General features: G+C 36.8%; 2 protein-coding genes across 5 annotated transcripts in view; one reads left to right on the top strand and one right to left on the bottom strand.

The window, feature by feature from the left end:
• Positions 1-6844, bottom strand: LOC139949931 (uncharacterized). 2 transcript variants are annotated; one of them, XM_071948514.1, is made up of 8 exons: positions 6722-6844; positions 5707-5903; positions 4953-5088; positions 4052-4194; positions 3387-3552; positions 2817-2931; positions 1510-1638; positions 1-1155 (listed from the first exon to the last, which is right to left on the bottom strand). In XM_071948514.1, the coding sequence occupies exons 1-8, from the start codon at positions 6741-6743 to the stop codon at positions 960-962; spliced, it is 1104 nt and encodes a 367-aa protein (XP_071804615.1). In that variant the 5' UTR covers positions 6744-6844; the 3' UTR covers positions 1-959. The 2 variants fall into 2 exon arrangements, with proteins under 2 accessions (XP_071804615.1, XP_071804616.1); XM_071948515.1 differs by having other exon boundaries at positions 1510-1635.
• Positions 6845-7006: 162 nt separating this feature from the next.
• Positions 7007-22906, top strand: part of LOC139949841 (myotubularin-related protein 9-like) — a 42932-nt gene continuing 27032 nt past the window's right edge. For 2 of the 3 annotated variants that reach the window (XM_071948385.1, XM_071948384.1), the window contains exon 1: positions 14440-14579. In XM_071948385.1, coding sequence (XP_071804486.1) covers positions 14498-14579 — 82 coding nt within the window. In that variant the 5' untranslated portion in view covers positions 14440-14497. Of the gene's footprint in view, positions 7130-14439; positions 14580-22906 lie in introns of those variants that run through there. The other variant, XM_071948386.1, reaches the window with a different exon arrangement.

Here is a 22906-nt window from a genome sequence, read left to right as displayed (position 1 = left end):
ACTTTTTAATTAAACATTTTAAATTTGTGTCTATTTACGAATACAATTGCGCACATTTTTAATTTTTTCTCGAGTCAGTTGTAGCAGAATATCTTGTCTCTCTTATTTATTTCATTTAACTTGTATGAAACTTTTTAATTAAAAACATTTTGTTCATATGTCTATTTATGAATACAATTGTGCACAATTTTATTTTTTTTCTTGAGAAAATTAGTAAATTATCTGTCAAATGTAATTATTCAGCATTTCCTCATTATTTGTTGCAACAAAAGGTGTCCCATGATGTGACCCATACAAAGTTTAAAGACGGAAGCGACCCTTGGTAAATGTACAAGCAACCAATAAAATGTATATCTTTACAGTCAATAATGCGTTTAACACATGTTCTTAACATTATGCGATAAAAAGGAATGTGTTGACCTAATTTTTATACTTGATGTCACCATACAATAAATATTGGTTGAGTCAGATGTGTCATGTGATGGTGTGCAGAGCACATTTGGGTAATGCGTGCAGTTTGAGGTACACCATATGTTTCAGGGAGATTTCACGAATGAACAAAAATCCTAAAACAAATGGTGTGCAAGTCTGGGTTCTAGACCCGTGCAAGTCTGGGTTCTAGACCCAGAACCTCTTGGGGGCCTTGTCACACGAGGCATTTTTTGCATGCAACTTGGAGGCAACCAACTACAGTGCATGCATGCTACAGGACCACTTTGGTAGCACACAGGTAATTTTTTTAACAATGTCTTACGATCCACAAGAAGGATATGTGAACATTCAAGAATGTGAATGCCCTTTCTTCTTGGAGATTTCCTGGAACTGCTTGCCTGTAAATTGCCTCATGTGACATGGCACTTATACAAATCAGGAGGTTTACAGACTCTCTGTTTATCACCAAAAATACCATCTACTAAAAAGGAAATATACAAAAATATCACAACATAAATACTATCCTTTCAATCTTGGTATGTTCGCTTTGTTCCACACTCGCAGCAATACTTAGCCTTGACTACCGGGTACTGTGTGCCGCATTCATGACAGAACTTGGAGGCTCGTCGACCGTTGATGTTCTCCAGGCTAGGCTTTCTGTTGAGGCTGCCTCCAGAGTGAGTGTTCCTCGATGGCGGCGTGGGTGTTCTTGAGTTTGGGGAACTGCAACAGAAAAAATGATGATTTGATCAAGTTAGTTTTGGAAGGTTTTTTAATAAGTCACGTTTGGTAAAGTACATTGGCATAGCAAGAACATTTTCAAAACATTCAAATTGAGGTAAATGTATGATGCTATGTAAAATGAGGTCTCATAATTCAAACGAAGTTCCACATACCTTGCAGGTAAATACTGTATGTTAAAGCGGCTTGAGCGTCACTGTGTGACGGATATGCGCGCTATATAAAAAGTCACCGTTATTAGGAACATGTTTTTGTACACATAGATTTTCTTAATTTTAAAGCAGGGAGGGGGGCAGGGTCCGCTCATGAATAGATTTTTGTGGATAGCAAACAAACCTCTGTTCCCTTGCTGCTCTTACTCGTTGATGGGGTAAAAAGTTGTTGGGGCCTGGTTTCCTCCTTCCATAACGATCAATCTCTGGGTCACCGTAGCCATCGTAATCATCCTCATCATCAGTGTATCTACTGAGTGGTTGATGGGTTAAGCGGAGTGGAGTCAGGGGCGGGGAGTGTGGAGTATGTGTGGATTCGATGTGGATTAATGCATGGATGGGGTGGACATTGTGGTTGATGGGTTTAAGTGGAGAAGAGTTATGGGCAGGGTAGGAAGTGTGTGGAGTATGTGTGGATGGGGTGGACATGGTGGTTGATGAGTTAAGCGGAGTGGAGTAATGGGTAGGAGTAAGGAGTGTGTGGAGTATGTGTGGATTAGGCGTGGATTAATGCATAGAGTGGATATGGATGTGGTCAATGAAGAGGAAGCATACATTGAACCATGTAGTTGACGGGATTAGGTGGGTGGTGGAGGGGTTAGAGGGACATAGAAGTGCATTAACAATGTGGGAAATTAAAGAGATTTGGTTGAAACAGAGATGAGAATAAGTGGATCATGAGTGGTGAAAAGAATGTAGAGAACAAAACAAAACATGGTATTACAGTGGAAGGAACATTAAATTATGAGTACATGTTAACAAACATACACAAAATATAATCGCAAGAAACAAGAAATGTAGAACGGAGAGTTGGGGGGAAAAACGGGTCAATATTAAAGTAATTGTCATGGAGCTTTCTAAGGGTATTCAACCTTGACGCAAGTTGTTGTGCCAACAAGTGCGCCAATATTTTCCCTGCTAGAATTCAGGTGATATGCACTTTGGTTTTGTGTGAACGAGTCCCATCAGATGACCGAAACTACAGGCCTGGGCAGAGTAAGCACTTCATATGCTATGCTTTTTCCACCCACACAACAGACAGTTTGTGGTGGGAAAAAAGGGTAATGTTCTGCCTTTGTACTTTTATTAAGAAGAGGATTATGTATATGTACATGTAGCATGGCTGATTTTTTGTTGCTTACAGTGCATTATATAGGTAATTTCTTGAAGGTGAAATTCATATCCTGGTGCTTCAACAAACAGAATCTTTGTTCTCTTGGCTTTGTTTCCAACAGTAGTATCAATATCAAAGTAGTGTTTCCAGCATTTCTGTTAAATAATCCCGTCAGGCTGGAAGGGAAAACGTTGTAGATCCCCTGCTATCGTTTCAAGGATTTTTTTAACAAAATTATGAGAACAGCAAATGTGGGAGAGTGGCTCAGGAGAAATCAGTCTAAAAAGAAATTGTTGAAATCTATCAAACTAACATACCTCTTGCCTCGAATACTATCACCACTTGCACTGCGGTAACTGTCAGTTTGTTTCCCATTGCGTCTCTCAAGGCTCGCACTCCTGGCTTTTTGTCCATTCTGTACTGGGCGCCCTCCTAGGCGTTATGGAAAACATTATTAAGTCTTGGTATACATAGCTTAAGTGTTGACATACAAAGATTTGATGAGAGAGTACCAACTTTATTTTGTTTTGTATTTCTATAAATTCTTGCTTGTTTAACGCCATGAGCGTCGTGCTTGATGGACCTGAGCGCTCTATAAGAGGCCACTATTTTCTTTTTTATGTACTCCATTTAAAGAAGTCAAACTTGGGGCTGGTTGTTTTCTGGCTCTAATAGTTCTGAGAAAAAACTTTCTCATGCCATTTTTTTTTTCAATGCTTTCAACAATTACCATTGCAGATTCTCAATGATTAAAACAGAAGACTTTGGCTACAGCTTCGGCTAGATCTCCCTCGTCTACATATTTTTTGACACTAAGAGACGCGCTGATCTAGCCATAGCTGTAGCCAAAATCGCCATTTCGGACATGGCCTGAGACTTTCTCCTACCTGTCCCTCTGCCTTGGCCAGCTTTCTCCTTAATGCTCATATTACTGTACTGGCTCTCCAGTTGTCCAGTAGATGACCCTGAACCTGCCCTCCCTGTTCTTAATGCTGGACCAGCCTTAGGAGGAGCTATTTGTCTTTTCTTAGCTCCTGGTAATGGCGGCTTGTACTGGATTAATATAAAAAGAGTCAAGTGAGTAAAATAAGTCAGTAAATTATAAATAACAATAGATAAGTAAAGACATCAATTAACCATAGCAGTGTCCCAGGCTGATTAAACTTGTTGGAGTGTACAATATTTGCAAGGTCAATTTAAACATCCTTATTTTAATGCAATAATGTGGCCCATTCTACTCTCAGTTCAGCTACTTCGCAAAATGCCAGCCTTATTTTCTGTCTTATACCCATCTTTTCATGCATGCCTGTCATTTTGTCCGTCCGTCCATAAGCAGGGTAACAAAAGGTGTTGCTTCACCTGAACGTAGATGTTGCCACTTGCTTAAAGTTAATTTTTGGACAAGTTTTATAAAATCTACAATCAATTTGACTACTGGTTATGTCAATGTGCATTTTTCACTTAACGACCTTTTGATCATTACAAATATGAAATTGCAGTTAAAGAGCTTAACGCACTAAGCCAATGAAATAGTTTATTACTTTCCTATTACCTGAGTTCTGACAGCTACTCTCTCCTTGGTAGAAGCATTCTTATTAACATTGATCCTTTTATTTTTTTCTTTACACCAAGGTATATGTCGCTCAGCTGCACCATCACTGAAGTTCCTTTGACAGGATGGACATTGCACATAATCTACAAGAAAACAATAGAAGCATGTCAATACTAGCAGAGGTCAATCACAGAAAGTTTGTACACAAATGTGCACACAAAATTCATACACAAATTTCTGAGTACATAAATTACTCCTAGCAGAATTTTTTTTTGTTTAATCGAATTTTGTTTTTATTTTGCTGGAAAGGAGACCAAGAGATCCTCAAAGATGAAAGGTACTCTACTAACCAAATAACCTGTACGCTGAGTACACAACAGCCATCGCCAAATTCATTCGCAACATGCTCAACCTTTGATACTTGTGATCAGCAGAGTGTGGAATTTGAGTCCCAGTCGTGACACTAGTGTCGTCAAGCGAGGCACTTAACCACTGTTGCTTAACCTTTCAGATGGGAAGTTAAGCTATTTGTCCAATGAGTTGTGTTATGTATGTAAAATCATTTGTAACAACTTCACAGTGGATGATGCGTCAGGCATGTATCTGCCGCCATTTATTTTTTGCTGGCCTACAGCTGGCGGCTTATTATGACTGGATCAACTTCATTGCCAAGACACCTTGAAACAGCTATTGTTTTTGCTCTATATAATCATTATATGAAATTAAGCACTTTGGTTTGGAGTTTCCAAATGTTTCCAGTAGCACCCACAGTACCTTTTTCGGAACACACTGACCTATTTTCTATTTTTAAAATATCACTGTCAAAATTATATGCCATCGATTTACAAATGATCAATTCCTAACAACAACAAAATTTCTTGAGAATGAGAATGAAACCGACCTGGGTTGACCTTAGTTTGGGATGGGGGCGGTGGCAGAGGTGCACCTGTTCTCATGGCCCTCGTAACACCCCTTGCAGCTTTTAATGTCGTTACTAAGTCCTCATGCTTGGAGCGCCAATTTGCAGTGGCTCTTTTCTACAGAAAATCAACAAAATTGAAGAAGCATATGAAAGAAAATCTCAAGTTGTGGCTATCAGGGGATTCCCAAAAGAAGAGTCTTGTTATAAACGGCATAGGCTACCTGCCCACAGTGGCTACAACACAGATTGCCACTAGGCATACATGTACTTTATACAACATGTACAATGTCATAAACAATGACAAGAGTTGTTGACTGGTCATAGGCGCCGTCCCCTATATGACTTGGCTGTGTTGAGAGTTTTTAATTTCAATTGTTAGATCATAAATATATTTTAAAAACTCCACCGTGTTGAAAGTTGTTCACACAACTGGCTCGAGGACGTCCTGGGGTCGATTTCACATAGAGTTAGGACTAGTCCTAGGAGATAAGACTAGTCCTACTAACTCGTCCTAACTCAAGATAGGACTAGTCATATTATCTCTTTGTGAACTCCACCCCTGGTCCTCTCCTTGTCCATGTATGCACTGGAAAACCTAAGGTCATCACAGCTGATAGACCAGCACTTCACACGGCAAGACTACACCACTTTGCGTGCATACACTGTATCAGACAAAAAAGTCCAGTGACCTCCTGTCTATGTAATGTGTTGTTACTGAATTTGTCTTCCTTACCGCTTTTTCAAGTTTCCTCGGGTCTGCTTTTGGTGCACCGCTTATATCTGTCCCCTCTGAACGTTGCTTGGCAGAGTTGAAAACCTTGCGTTTTTTAGCTGCATTCTTCTCACAAATCTTGATGTGTTTTGGCAGAACATAATCAGCGAAGTTACGGCCACAGATGTCACATGGCTCAAGCTGCAAGGGCTCTGGGGCTATAGGTAAATAGAATACAGTGTATCGGTTTATAATCTTTGCCACAGCACAGGTTTATAACAGCTCATAAGCCCAGTCACTCAATGTGCTGTGCTATTTAATTTTTAACAGTGTCAACAATATTCCTGTATTTCATCTTTCTCAGCTCCCTGGGGAGTATACAGCAAAACAACACAAAAAATACAATTCTGTTAACCCCCATGGCTATACAAAATTGCTGGAGCCAAAACTTGTTTTGCTGCCTCAGCATAAGGTTTATCGCGATTCAGAACCGCAATGCGTTGTGGGTAATAAGATGGGGCAGTTTGCGATGCAGTGTATGTTGTCATGCATGACTCGCGCACGCATCGCCAATACCTTTGTGTGGGTTCAACAGCGCCCTCTCTTGATATTTTGCTATTCGTGATAAACCTTATGCAGCTAACTGCTAACAATAACATTTAAATACAGTCAAACAGTTATTAATTGTTTGTATTGTAAATGTAATTTGTAGTAGTAAGGTTTAGTACGGGTAACGGTGTCGGTGATATCACATGATACAGTCACACGAACAAACATTAATGGCATTATAACGGTTGATTATCTTGCCAGTGGGAAGTAGAGCAGTGATTGTTGTAACACAGTATTTACTATTTACTATTGAGTCAGCGATCAAATAAAAAAAATACGAAATTTATCACTGGTCGTTTACAATACATCATTACAATCAATACATTAAATTAACAATCCTAACTAAATAAATAATGTCACTAGAAATTTAACGTCAACTTCAAAATCGGTGGATACTACATACTAAATTTCTACGAAATTATACTACCTTCCTCGGGTACACCGTCCATTGCTGAATAACGCAGACAGATTGTGCAGTTTTTGTGAACAATTGTTGAAACAACGTCAAGCAGTCTCAGTTGTTTTGACTGAAACCGAGCAACAACATAATCACCGCAGAAATGATAAGATTATAACAATCTTTCGCATTGACCAATAGAGGGCGCTGTTTGAGTTCTACCTAAATCTGGCTCCCAGTCCCTAATACTATCGTTTCATCAGTGTTATAATCACCGGCTGATTTGGGCTCAGTCTAATCAATTTAATAAAGAGAAAAAGAGGGAGTGAAACTCATTAAAAGTCGACTGCAATAAAAATTAAAATATTGATTTTTCATTCTGAAGTGAGGCCAGGACAAACCACCAAAGTGCAAGTGAAGGAAGACTCCTTATTTGAGGTAAGTATATATATCTTTTAAAACAAAACTGCTTGCAAAAACATCGGATAAACTATTTTTTTGTGTGAAAAAATGTAAGTTGAGTGAGTGATGTTTTGTTTGTTGTTTTGGTTGGTGCATATGGCATGGATCATGATCATGAGGTAGATGGATGAACGATGAAGCAAGAAGAAGAGTGAACATCAGTTTGATCCTCCATCCTTGGTCGTGTTTGTATAGGGAATTTCCATATTAATTATTAATTAAAAGTAGCATTGGACTTAAAATTGATACTTCATCTGGCCATCACATTTTTTTAATTAAAAAAAAAAAGTTAGGGCTATTTTTTAGTATTTTTGATGTTATTTGAATGAATGTTGGACTTAATTTATTATAAAATGATACATAAAATAATAATAAATTAGTTTATTTCCTTACAAAAAAAAAGGATATAACTTTATGTATGGCGCCACCACTTTTTCACTCATACAACTACAAGATAAAAGGGATATCTCATTGGGGTAAATTAGAAACTATTTATTTCATCGAATGAAAAAGTGGTGGCGCCATACGGAAACTTTCGAAATAGCAACATTTCTTCATCTGGCCACTACATTTAAAAACAAAATTAAGGTTAATTACATGATGTTTGAAGACTTGCTTTATTATATTTATTATAAAATAATAATAAATAAATAATAATAAATAAGTATATTTCCTTAAAAAAAAATAATCCCCTCCACTTCCTTGACACATGAGGAATTGGTACTCCTGGTGGTTGTATTCAAAAGTAAAAACTCAAGCCCATATTTCATCCTGTGGACGGAACTCTCAATCTAAGTTCACTCCTCATGGCGAGCAGCGATCATCATTAGCATAATGACCACCCATAGACCATAAAATGTTTGTTTTTTCTCTGCATGATTTTGTTCAATTTGCCTGTGCCTCTTTGTATTGTTCTTTCTGTCAATCCTTTTGGATAGGTAATATGTAATTTAAACTAGATTTAAAAGGGACATAAATTGGTGTCCGGATGTGGATTTTACTGTATTTGTAAAATAGTATTTGTTTGAATTGTTGTGCAAGACGCACACACAGTACTGTCAAACTTTACATGTACATATATAACTACCTAGTTGCGATTACGTAACCCTCCTCCCAAGCGACAGCAAAGCTGGTCGTCTTCGTGAGGAGGAGGGTTACGTTATCGCAACTAGAAGCTACCCCCTTCAGAGTAAATCATACAAATGTGTTAGTTTTTCAGATTTGGATTTCCACGTACCGTACACGTAGCCCCATTATGTTGTATCAGGCCAATCCACTGGACTCCTTACTTTGTGTAGAGTGGTTTCCCTTATGTACATCATGTAATGTCTTTTGTAAAGATTCAACACTTCACAAAGTTTTATGATCAAACTTTTAAAGTGTCCAGTTTTTAACATGGTTGTTTGAAAGTGGTACTTATATTTTGACATATTTACATGTGTTTGACATAGATGATTGAAACCAAACAATTACAAACACATGTAGGCCCTAACCCTAAATATGTCAAATTGAAAGTATCACTTTCCAAGATGCATGCATGTAACACTGGACATGTTTGAGTTGAATATTCATACAGAAATACTGCTGGAACTGGAACTGAGTTTTTCAAAAGACTGCAAAGTACTCTGCATTAGCTATTATTTAAGCCAATAATAATATCAACAGAGTTAATCTAATGTAATAGGGTTTACAATGTTTGTAAAAAGAACAATGGGAAATTGCACAAGGGAAAGAAGATTTTACACACACGCTGATAATTTTGTTGAGAGTTCAGGCCTATTTTTCATTTTGGATGCTGTAAAATATTTTATGTTTTTCAGGTCAAAATATAAAGTTCCTTTGTCTTTTTGATCATTCAGAAAGTTTTCATTAAAAAGTGAAACAGGATCTAGAGACAGTCACAGTCTTGAACTTCACTCTTGAGGGGTACAGCAATTTTCCTCTGCTAATTGGGGCACTCCAGGGGTCAAAATTAAGCGTATTTTTATGATAGTCAGCAGGGCTAGTAACCAATAAAACATTTTTAGTAGCCCTGATGGGTGATGAGATTTTGGTAGCCCGAAAACACATGTCCTGAGTCACGGTAAAACTTTACAATACACCATCAGCACTCGGCACTGTTTGTGATATTGACTTTGGCATTATTTTCCCACTTGCCCATTGGGCTATCAAACTGGGAAAATCAGTAGCCCGGCTGTAAATCTGGTAGTATCAGGCTAGCGGGCTAGTGGCAAATTCAACCCCTGCACTTCTATGGGGAAAATTTAAATTTGTAAGTGGAACATTGCTGATGAGGGTACCACAGAATAAAGCACAGCATGTATGTATACATGATGTGTACATTATTTAGATAAGGTTAAAAAGGTCTTGATGGATAAAGTGTTTGCTGCCCTCTTGTGACAGTACACTTCAATCTGTCATGGCTTCGATGAAGCAGGTTAAAAAGTCTGAGTTGTTGTATCCAGTGTTCTGTGTAGTGTATATTTTGTACAAATACATTTTATAAAACTTGAAGGGATTTGAAGGGCAAAATTATTCAATTTATGTATTATAGGCAGTGGACACTGTCAAACACCAGTCTTCTCACTTGGTGTATCTCAACATATGCATAAATTAACAAACCTGTGAAAATTTGAGCTCAATTGGTCGTCGAAGTTGCAAGATAATTAATAATGAAAGAAAAAACACCCTTGTCACACTAAGTTCTGTGCTTTCAGATGCTTGATTTCGAGACCTGGATTCAACTCAGATCATCAAATTTTATGATCAATCTTTGCTTTAATTGTGAAATAAAACCTGGGCTTTCGGTTTTCCCTCCGTATTTTGCTAAATTCTTTCAAATAGTCAATGATGTAAACATCTACAAATTGCCAACTCTTTATATAAAAAAACATGCATGTTTTTCCAACCTTTAAAATTAATTCCTTGTGCAAGATATTCAACTTTACACTGTCACATCAAGTAGGCCAGACCCTCAATTCTGGCAGATGATGACAAATTACAAAGTCAAATGAGGAAGGGGAGTGATGGGAGCCGGACAAAACCATTCATTTCAGAATCTTCATCTCGGCATCTGTCCCATACCTCTTTATCTACATGTATGAACGTGCCCAGCATACACCAACAACCCAAGGCTGTCTTTCACTCAGACTGTAAACTGCACGGACGTCTCTTCCATAAAAGAACCCCTCCATTGGAAAGCATAATCTAGTGTTGCCATGGGAACAGAATTGTTAAGGGACCTGATTAAAATGGCATAATTCAATAGGGTTTCTATTTCTGGTGTGTGGATTGCATTGGCAATTTGTTATTATGGATCCTCCTTGCAGTTTTTAGGTATTGGCCTGGACATTGATGGATTGTTACACAACAAAAGAAAAGAGTTGATGCTTTTTGTACATCTTGGATCATGTTCAAAGGCTCAGTATGTTATTCAGAGAGGAGTCTGTGTGTGTCTTTTGGACACCCTGTTTTTTATTTGTCATGGTACACATGTGTAGATGTTATTGCATAGTAAGTGAAGAATTTGTTTAGTGATACATAGCAATGATCATGGACACATCAATTGTACACAAAAATTTTGCAAATTGCGACCCCCCACAAAAAAAAAAACCTGGTCACAACTATGGCCCCCTCATTGAGTTCTTTCCAATTCTGAAATCTACATGTATGTGGCTGTGGGATCTTCGTTTGAATAACTGTTTTTCTGGAGGGATTTAAAACCGGTCATTGGTGACCGGTTGGCTTTGGTGACCGGTTGGCGCGAAATTGAGTTCACAGCCCAGGATGACCAGACTTAATAGTGAGAATCACTGGCACTTCCTTCTAACCTTAGGTTTACAATGACACTGTGAGAGGTCTACATCGTAAATGTACATGATGCATATTACATAACACCATTTGTCGGGATATCTTCTGGTAACACTATTTCCTGTTTTAATGTAATTCGCATTCCCACTTTTCGCCTACAACACTTTAAGTTTCAAATGTCTCTTAGTTTCAAAGTTTTTTTTTCACAAGCTCTATCGTACTGGCTATAAAATACGTGCGAATTGAGCCTATATGTAATTTTAAAAAAAACATCAAGATAAAATCACTTACAATGCTTCAGCACAGTGCACACAGGGCAGATCAAATCAGTAGAAAATATTCCGAAGACCTTGTTTCAATTCAGTGTCCTTCGTGGCCAAACTTCTAAAAAACAGTTTTGAAAAATCCTGTGGAGAACCCTGTTCATGTACAGTCGATACTGTACGAACACAGTCCCACTCCTAGTCCACATGGTATGCTGTACTTAGATCACGTCTTAAATTGGTTTAACAGTGGATCTTGGAAGGCCTTTATGAAGGGTATGACTGAACTTCCCAACAGGAAGAGCCAATGGTCAACCAAGGAAGTTGTTACTAATCACTCAGTCATTTTGTCATACATTGTACTACAAGTAGCTCAACGCACTGTACGATAGGTTTTTTGATAGTCACTTACTGTAACAATGGTTGCACCTGCCTGTAGTTAGAACAACATAAAAGTTATATTAAGAGTAAGCTACTTTACAAATCTTCAGTGAGCTGCATTTGTTTTGAGAACAAATTATGGAGAACGCAGGTAATGATTTTTTTCTTTGGACTACAGTACTGTCTCCCTGTGACTGTCTAGAAACCTCTTGCACTGACCTTAAACGTGGCCGAATGTTCTGTCTACTTATGGTCATAGTCAAGTTGCATGGAGAAATACTGTGCGCTTCCTAACGTGTCTAACCTCGTATGCAACCCTGTCTAGAAACCTCTTGCACTGACCTTAAACGTGGCCTAATGTTCTTTCTGCCCATGGTCATACATGTAGTCAACTTGCGTGTAAAAATACTGTGCGCTTCCTAACATGTCTAACCTCGTATGAATCACCTCAACCAGATTATTGAGATATTTTCAGATTCAATTTTTTAAGCATTTTTTTAAGATTGTGATATTTTCAGTAAATGGTCTGCAAATGTGAACATATTGCACTCTTTCTTTGTTCAGTTAAAAATTGAGGTAAAATATACTGTGATTTTCGGGGGATTTTTTAAACAAAAACTCTGCTTTTTTTGAAGAGCAAAACAATCAAAGGCAAAGTATACCTCTGGTCTTAGAAGTTTTGCTAATTAATACTTATTAATGTAGACAATATAATTAACAATTAACACAAAACAGTTAATTTTAAAAAGTGGTAGCGTTATTGAGATATCACAACAAAATCTGGAGCTAATATAGTGCAAGGTACATTCACCAAATTCAACGTATTCCTTTTTTTCTTCCAATTCTGCTGTAAAATGGAAATGGAAATCATAAAAGAATGGGAATAATTAGAGCATGAAATTGCCTGGCCTACATCTTCCATAGGCCTAGTTGTAGTACAATGCATACAATCTAAACCTCAGTGTTCCTTTGTGGTTCATTGTTTGACTGGCAATTTACAAACATCCAATATTAACACCAGTTCATAGATACCTCGGACAGTTTCACTATTCCTGTTGGTGGAGAGCGTGTCACGTGGGTGTGTATAAACCTTTGTTTATGACCGTTAAAAAGTGTTGAAACATGGGCGTGACACGCGAGCTTGCACCTGTTCTTATAAGACAGTTTCTTCATTATTCCTATTGGTTGAGAGCAACAGCCGGGACAGTTGTGCCACATTACGCGATACGCGCGGCGCGCACAGCATTCCCTTATAAGGAGTTGTTTATCCGAGGGTGGTGGAGGGCCTTACCATTTCATAGCTGGAGGGGTGTTGTGTTGAAAAAAAATCATTGAACAATTATAATTTTTGCGTTTATTTTACTTTTTGACCAAAAGTGTTGATGTATTTTGACCGAAAAGGTATTTATGAATGGGTATGTTGAATCGGTTTTCAACTAGTGGTTTAAACCCGCCCGGGCCTGGTTCTTGATAACTTACCTCGACTTCATCTCAATAAAATTATCAAGAACCAGGCCTCGTTGGGATTAAACCACTAGTTGTAAACCTCTTCACCACACATTGATTCTCTTAGTCAGATTTTTTGCCTGTCCTACACGTGGATAATCTTTTAAATGAATATTATAGGCCTAGGCCTATAAATAATAAAGTCTGAATTGAACATCTTGGATGCATTTACTAGAATGCACCATGGAGGTTCTTACTCAATGAATGCATTAACTCCAGCTACATTATTTATTTCCTTGGTGTCTATAAATGCAGCATCCACACTTCACACTGTCTGCACTTGAACCTCTTTTCTTTCATGCCTGCATTTTACTCAAGTCTCTGCCAGTGTCACTTACGAAACACTCCAATACGTGGACACGTACCCTGGACACAAATGTGCAGTTTACCTTTTGAAGAAACAAGTTTGAACAAATTATTTTGCTAAATGAAATGTGTACACTTTTAAGCATATGTTGAGCCTCCGACCTCTGCTCCCCAAAATGTCCCTTTGTTCCCTAGTGTAAGAAAGGGTAAAGTTCAAGCCTGGAATTTCATCTTTGAGAGAGCCAAAGCCATTTTCATTTTGCAGAGGGCACTTCCATTAGAAAATCTAAAAGTCTATGGGAAAATGTTAAATGGACACCAAGGCCAAGATTAGGGCCACAGAAGCAGTGGGCTCTGTGGCCTCCGCGAAATTCTCAGCCTGAGAATTGCAATGCCCTCATAAAACTTGTAGGCCTACACACTGTGTTTTTCACACAAAACTGGATGACCAGGTGAAAAAGCAAACCGGGCTATCGTTCTGCAAATTTACATTGTACAATAGGCTACATTGTATTTGCACACATTGTAATTGTGTACTGTCACTGGTGTTGGTAAATATTTTTAAACAGTGATAGTGTACATGTATCAAATTGCTTTTTAAAAAGAAATTAATTAAACAAAAATATGACCAATAAGCTTCCAATACATTTACAAAATAAACAAATTATCCTATACATGTAACAAATATTTTTTTAATGACATGCAAAACATGTGTTAATGATTAATTTACAACTCAATTTGAATCTATATTAATAAATCCACACACTTTCCATCCAAAATGCATACAGTACTGTGCATCCACTAGCAGTCAGTATACGTAATATTGATGTCACAGCTTACACACTGGTGTAACAGACATCACCGTTTGCTTACATTGTCGTGCAAGACCAATACCTGTGTCATCCACATCTCTCTCTGACTTCTCTCAAAATAAAAAAAAAAACCACATGGACTGTTCCAATAGCGCAGTGTATTCAGCGATGCCGTTCAATTATCGACTAGACAATCTCACGCACACAACAGTTGGTGTGCAGTGAGTTTAGAGTATTGAGAGAAGCGGAGACAGTAGTGTGACCATATGGTCGGAGCATTAACACCTAAAACACAGACGGAAAGTCTTTACCTGGCACTCTGGTGTGGAGATCAAATGAATGGAAAAGGTATTTGCTTTTTTTTATGTAATATCATTTTGGATCGCATTGATTTGGTTGAATTTTTTATTCCATAGTTGGTGAAATTAATATCCATTGTTCTGAATATTAATTGATAAGATTTTTGATGTGGTTGGACTGTTGCTGTCAGGTGGCACATTATTTGTGTAAATTTAAAGTGGTTTTGGTTATTCTCAAAGCTGCACACATCTTGTACAAATGTTAAATAAAGCGATTACAAGATGGTTTTAAAAATGGTTTTACATGTAGGTTAACATTTTTTTAGTTCTTACCATTTGTACTGTACATTACCGCTGCGTATAGCATGATTTAACAATAGATGATGCACACATTTTTCTGTCTTTTTACATGCAGTGTAGTTACATGCATTGATAAACTTATTATTTGTTCAATTGTGAAAACAAAATTGGATGAGTCTTTCACTATCTGTGTGTGAATTGTGCAAAATTTACCTTTAAATTGTTCCAATGCAATGCTTAGCGCTTGGGTTGTTTTCAGTTGAATTGTAATAAATTTTTGCTGTCAGGATATCATGCAACCATGATGCATACATGTATGTACCCTAGATGGAGCAGGCCAAACAAAATTCAAAATAATGTACTTTTACATTTTTAAAAATGTGCTTTATCGTAACGTGGAAAATTAAGTCGACATAGTACAAATTACAGCTTTGCACATTTTGTCTGCACGTTTGCATACACACGCTTAAATGGGAATGTATTTTTAGCACTTGTCTACTACAATAACCATTAGATGTTTGTGCAAAGACCTTTTCTTGTTATTTTTACAGTGTTTATGGATGGATACATTTAAAGGTACTGTAGACGTTTGGTAATTGTCAAAGACCAGCGTTCTCACTTGGTGTATCCCATCATAAGCATAAAATAACTAGCCTGTGAAAATTTGGGCTCAATCGGTCATCAAAGTTCCGAGAAAATCATGAAAGAAAAAACACCCTTGTTGGACGAATTTGTGTGCTTTCAGATAAGAATAAAAGACTTCTAGCTAGAAGTCTTTTATTATTTTAGTGAGAAATTACCCCTTTCTTAAAACTATGTTACTTCAGAGGGAGTCATTTCCCACAATGTTTTATACTATTGCAACAGCTCTTCAATGCTCGTTACCAAGTCAGTTTTAAAGTTAATATTTGTTTTGAGTAATTACCAAACATGTGCTTTCCCTTCAATGCAAAATGGTTTTGTGCCTGCAAGAAGGGCATAAGGCCCTATGTTTTTTATTAACAGAAGTAATTGAAGACCGTAAGCGGTTAAATGGCTCCTCTGTCCAATCAAATAAATATGGCATTTAAAATTTTACTTTTTTGTAGTTAAATTAACCCCCAAAGAAATGTTTATGAGTTTGTTCCCATGGAAAAGGATAAATATATAATTTAAAATACTAAATGTTTTATTTCAGGTCATAAAACTTTGTATTCCAATTATTTTCAATCACAACGGTCCATATTAAAAATGGGGTTGGGTGGGGGATGGGGTTGGGGTGAGGCACATACATCAACCAGGAGCATGTGCCACGCTGTAAAGTTAATATTTGTTCCAAACAAAAAAAAGTACCAAGGTATTATTAATAGTTAATTATTTTCCTTGAAGCGATTAAAATTACAGAATGTTTACCTTGGAAAAACAATTAGGCCTGTATTTTTATATATATGTATGTTGTACACACCACCAGTCGTCAACAGGTAATAAATTAAACCCATTGAAAAAAATCTATCCAAAATATCTCATTGTCAAACGTGACCACTTGTATTATGGGCAGATTGTGAATGGTAGATTCATTAGGCATGGCTGACTGATTCTTACTAGTGACCAGCAGACCTTCTGATCTAGAAACCTAATTCAATGTTATTTTGATTCACGACTCATGGTTGTATTCAAAGGGACATTGCATTATTGGGCCGTGTTTTTATTTTTTTATTTTGCCATCCTCAAGTGGAATAAAACAACCAACCTGTGGGAAGCTCATGAAATTTATTGCTCATAATTCTGTGAAAAAACCAAAAAGGTGTGTCATATTTTGTACTGCTTCATGCAATAATTTCAATACATGCTTGCAATGTTTTGTTGTATTTTTATTGCGGCAAAAGCAGAATAGTCAAGAGGATTGTTTTTAGATATGGCAATATATTTTTGGGGTTGAAATTAAACATTTGGCTTTTTTAATTTAAAATCTCTCAATTTTGCCATTAATGTTTTTTTACAATATTCACTGAATGCCGTTTTCCAACAGATAAAAGTTTAAACAGAATTTTTTTATACAGGGCAGAATGAAAGTTTACGAGCTTAGGAAATACAGATATATTGTTAATGACTAGCGTACAGTACATGAAGCTTTTTTCACTGAAATGGACACTTATTCGCCCATTAGTAAGGTTGCAACCCACATTGATCAGACTTTTTATTATCTCATTAAAGTTTAAAGTAATTGCCATTAATACAATGCGCTTGGACCAGCTGCTGTTTTTTTTACAGCTAGGGTGTCTGTCGTGTCTGTGGTACTGTCGTGTGTAAAACGAATGACAACACATTGTAGAATACTAATTGAGGAGATTGTAGGCCTTTGTGGCATAAACCAATAGAAACAAAAATAATTTAATAGATCATTTTTTGTGTTTTTATTTTATGTAAATTTATATAAAATGATAACAATCTTACATTAAGGGAATGAAAGATTGTCAAAATTTTAAACGTGCAGTAATTCTTTTATTTGAACATTGAACACACAAATAGGTTTAAAGGATTTGTGTACTTTTTCAAAGTGTCCATAGATTTACATTAAACTTACAGGGTTTGAAGATAATGATAGTGGAAAGCTTCCCTTCAAATATTACTGACTGATGTGCTGTAGTTTTTGAGAAATGAGTAAAATAATGTAATGAAAATACGTTTGTAAATGCTTAAAATAATTTTCATGACATTACTTTACTCATTACCCCAAAACTACAGCACCTCAGCACGTAACATTTTCAGGGAAGCTTTCCACTATCATTATCTTCAAACTGTGTAAGTTCAGTGTAAATCTGTGGACATTGTGTTTTTTGTCCTACAAAAAGTACAAACACCCTTTAAAATAGATAAATCGAATGTAAAAACCATTAAAACTACAGTGTACATGTACATGTACACTAGATCAACCAATGACCAATAAATTAACAATGACAACAGGAAATTATTTTTAGCTATTAGTTGACCGACACATATTCAATCTAACCTCAAAACCAAACATGTCAAACAATTGGGTGTATTTCCAAACACAATTTTAAAGATTTATTTAACCTTCGGTTTTTTCAAGTTCAAACCCTTCTCAAATATCCTTGAGAGATGAATACAAAGGGAAAGGAAAATGTACAAATGTTTTTAGTTCAGTGAAACTTTCTGAAATGTGAAACAGAAATTAGACATTGCTTGACATTTAACATTGAGCCCTCAGTGGATTTTTGAACTGTTTGTAATATTCTGAAAAATATATACAATACAAAATTGTTGATATTTCTGCATAGTTGTTGTGGGTGATGGTTACAATGTAGATAAACAAAAATACAAAATTTCACATCTGAGATCTAGTAGTATTAAATATATGTGAAGATCATATCAGTCACTGCTCTGAGAAAAAAAAATAATGTTTAAAATACACATGGTTTAGCCAGCAAACAAAGATTTAGTTTTAGAAACTATGAAATGATATATTTTATGAAGCACTCTGATATTTATTATAATGCTATCAGAGCTGTTTGCATTGAGAAGAAGGTATGATACTGTGTGGGTGGTTGTTTGTCTAAACTGCCAAGTGGTGAGATCTTCTTACCTGAAAACACTGTATTAAAGGGTTTCGGTATTTTTTTGTAGTACCGACACAAAACACAAACATTCACAGATTTACATTAAATTTACGTGGCTTGAAGATAATGATGGTAGAAAGCTTCCCTTAAAATATTATTTGCTGAGGTGTTGTACATGTTGTTTTAAAAAAAAATTAGCGTGTACAACAGATTTACAACTCTCCTGAACACATTTTCACTCTTTTCCTCAAAAATAGTTACAAGACATTCTGTTAGGCTGTTAGTGCTAATTGCATGTGTAGCATACATATCGCCCCCGTATATATTGCTAAATATTGATCATGACAAAAATACCGAAGTTAACATCAATGTCTTGCACTAAGACTATGACATCATTGCTTCTCAACACTATCTGTGGTCTCAATGACATGTTTCATGCTCCATTTTTACGGGAAAAAAACCACCATAATTTTGGGCCAAAAGAATACCCCCCTCCCTTTCAAGGAATTTTTGACTTTTTTATGTAGGCCCCCTATTAAACAATTATAAAGTATTCGTTTTTCATTTTAAAGTTGAGTTTGTGAGGCATGGAATTTGTAACAAAAGTACAAGAAAATATTTTTGTATTTTACAGAATGAAGAACCAATATGGACTCGCCCACACAGAGCAAAATTTACTTTTCAGGTATTACATGTTTAAAAATACTTACATGGAAGTGAACTGAAAGGAGACAATAAAAAACCTTTTTATTTGATTTTACTCTTAATATTACCAGACATTCACAGCAAATTGATCAGAAATTTATAATATACATTGTAGGCTACATGTACGTAATTATAAACTGTAGCCTAATATTATTACATGTATAAAATGACCACTTTTGCCCAAAAGGGCAAGGCCTATATACATACATAAGTAATTTCCTTCACATACATGTAGCGCCCTATCAAAAGATCAAAATCTCCGCAGGGGAAACTGCACCATATCTTAAAACATTTTAGCATGATCAGTTTTAATTCTTAAATCTCAGTCACAAAGATTTGGCTGCGGGACTATCAATGTCAACAGAGAGGGGATGATTAAATTTTGCACACAAAAGTGTTGCCATGGAAACGATAGCCGGAGGCATATCTGTCTGCCGTGTTATTTATTTTTATTCTTCGCACTCTCTCTCGTTCTTTGTGAAAATGTCAAGATCGGTTCTGGATCAACTTTCTTTACGTACTTGAGAAAATTTCAGCTACCTTTTTAAGCTCCAATACGTGATCTTGAATTGAAAAATATAAGAAATGTCACCACACGGAATTGGAATTGATTTGTACATTGGAGATGTAGTACTCCATTAGAAGGAGTCTTCATTGATTTCAAGTGAGGAACTTTTACACCCCCCCTCCCCTCGCCCCACTTCAAGGAGAAATTCAAAGTTAAATCAGAGATAAATGCTCTCTGGTCTTAAAAATATAATTAAAGGGAATGTACATATGGATGGGGAGATCGACAAATAAAATCGGAAAATCAAAAAATAAAATGGGCAAGTGTATACGATTTCACAAAAGCATGGTGATTTGTGTTGTGACCCTGTCCTCCACTTACACCCCCGTACATATCATTTGCGGCATTTTATACACTGATTTCTAGCGGGGATCTCGCTAGTGTGTTAGTATTGTACAAGATGTACATCATTAGGCTTCTACTTCTACTTGGATACTCAGAAGGGTCCTTAAAGCCATTATACACTTTCGGTAAACAGTGTTGTCCAAGGCCCACACTTCGTGTACCACAACTTATATATAAAATAACAAACCTGTGAAAATTTAGGCTCTTTGGTCATCTGAGTCGGGAGAAAATAGCGGAAAAACCCACTCTTGTTTCCGCACGTTTCACCATGTCATGACACGTGTTTTTATAAATCCGTAATTCTCGCTATCGAGAATTAATACTGTTTTAATGTTTCCTCAAAAAGTATAGCATTTCATGGAACAATATTTCAAGAGAAGTCTTTCACCATTACCTTCTGTAAACCCTGTAAATTATTCGTAGATCTGTGAATTTTTTATTTTTTTCTGTACCGAAAGTGTATAATGGCTTTAAGACAGGATGTAAAGCCGAGGCTGGCTGTTGTATTGCAGAGGGGTGGCTTCAATACAGGTAGCTGGCCATTTAGGTCTCATGTTTGGCAGATTCAAGAATTCACACATAAGATTTACAAACTAAAATAGTCCAAACCAAGTGTCAATTATGAGGCTGGATCTTTCTTTTAAAATATATTTTAGCCTGTGAGGAGAAAGAATAGTCTGAACATTGTATTAGTTTTGTAAAGGACACGATATTATTGTCACAAACTGTTTTGTTCTTTGTTCTTCTTTCCTTTTTTGAAATATAGTGTCTTCCAATCTGAGCTACATTGTACACATACTTGTAAATATTTAATTTGATTAATAGAGTGTGTTAAGGAGCAAATTCCCCAGCTTGATACCTTTTAAAACTAGAAATGACTGTTATTGTTTCAACTCCATAAATGGACACGCTCATTATAAAATAAAATGAGGATTATACACAAGGGCACTTAGCGGTGGAGTGTAAGGTGCTATTCACATGACAGCAATTTAACTGGGGTCCCTTGATTAAGTTTAGCATGGTTGTAAAACTTGGCAATTGTTTGACAATTGTACAAGAGACCCTGGACAGCACAACAATATTATTGTCCTTTCACACGAGGTACATTTTGTAAAATGTTTACAACCATGCTACAATTTAGCGATGGACCCTTGCTAAATTGCTCTCGTGTGAAAGGGGATTTAGTGTAAAAACAGGGATTATTCACTAGGGCATGAGGGGACAGAGTGTATCCTGTGCAGATTGTTTCCATTGGCTGCTCTCATTGGTCTAATTGAGGCTTGGCAATCCATTTAATGCACCTGCTCCATTAGACAATGGGCATGGAGATGAAGTTGAAGTAGGCGTTCTTTAAGTACAGTATGTACAGTTAATGTAGTAGGTAGGATTTGAAACTTTGCATGGTGTAAATAAGATATAGAAGAGTTTGCGGTAACACCATGTAATAACAATCTCTAAATGAGTTGGGGTGGTTCTGAATGTAGTAGGCTTTAAGAACGCCTACACCACGGTAGGACATTGTGAGCAAAGTCATCCAGACATGAAATTGAGTACACATTGTCTGGGTAATGTCCTTTTTTGTAGGACACTAAACACAATGTCCACAGATTTAAGCTTGGGCGATATCACGATATTATCGAATATCGCGATATTAATTTGGAAACGATTTCGATATCGGATCGATTTGGTTTTAATCGAAATATCGATATATCGCGATATATCGCGATATCGACTAAATATCGCAATATCACAATGTATTTCCTAGCTGAGACATCTTGCACCCCATAGGTTTGGAGTAAAACCAGAAGAATAGGTCATTAGAACACCTCTCTTATGCTATGACTGTCTCTTCTACAACTTTCACTTGGAGTTTGAAGACTGGTGATGTCAAATTTAATTAATCGCGATTATATCGAATATCGCGATATATTGTCGGCGATATATCGTGAATAAAATAAATCGATATTGCCCAAGTTTACACAGATTTACATTAAACTCACACAGTTTGAGATAATGATTGTAGAAAGCTTCCTTTAAAATATTACTTGCCGAGGTGCTTTAGTCTTTTTTTTTAAATGAGTAAAACAAGCGACACAAATAATTTTCGTCTCAGTGAATCGTAAATTATTTCAGCATGTAAAACATATTTTCAAAATCTAGATTAACATTTTTATGTATCACAAAAGGAATGGCCCTGGAATACAAAGTGTAAAAGCGGCCCCTGGACTGGATTTCACAAAGGTAGTCCTAACTTAGGACTAGTCCTAGGCAATGCTAAGAGATAGGGCTGGTCCTAAATTAGGATGAGTTACTGGTCCTAACTTAGAACCAGTCCTATCTTTTAGCATTGCCTAGGACTAGTCCTAAGTTAGGACTACCTTTGTGAAATCCACCCCTGGACACTTTATACTACACTTGAAATGTATGTAAAGTATACCTGTGTGCATACTTTAATCTTGACTCAATCTACAACAAAACGTGGTCAAAACACGAACCCTGCGCATTCAACACAACGTACATGTACATGTAGTCCTATTACCCCTGAATACCATTTGGCATTCTGAACTCGTACGAGGCTGTTACTTCCCCCAAATTATCTGCTCAAATTGGCCACGCACAAATGGCTAACTACCCCCCAGGTGCCTTCCTCTGGTGGCCTCGCTGCTGATCCAGGCATGTTCAGCTGAGGATGAACGCTATTTCACGCTTTTCTGAGTCCTTGCCGATCAGGGGAAAAACGCCTTAAATGAAAAATTCTGTCCACCTAACAGACTTGCACATCCCATGGGCGGATTTCTTCTCCAGTGGGAAGAGAAACCTGAGTTATTTGCCGATGCTGAAGTGAATTTAAAATGTAGGTTGTTGTACTTTGTAGAGATAATTGAGCTCTCTATGAGTATG

The sequence above is a fragment of the Asterias amurensis genome, chromosome 17 (genome assembly GCF_032118995.1).
Source record: "Asterias amurensis chromosome 17, ASM3211899v1".
Lineage (NCBI taxonomy): Eukaryota > Metazoa > Echinodermata > Asteroidea > Forcipulatida > Asteriidae > Asterias > Asterias amurensis.
The sequence above is the reverse complement of the archived record's forward strand: the minus strand, read 5'-3'. Positions and strand labels throughout refer to the sequence as shown.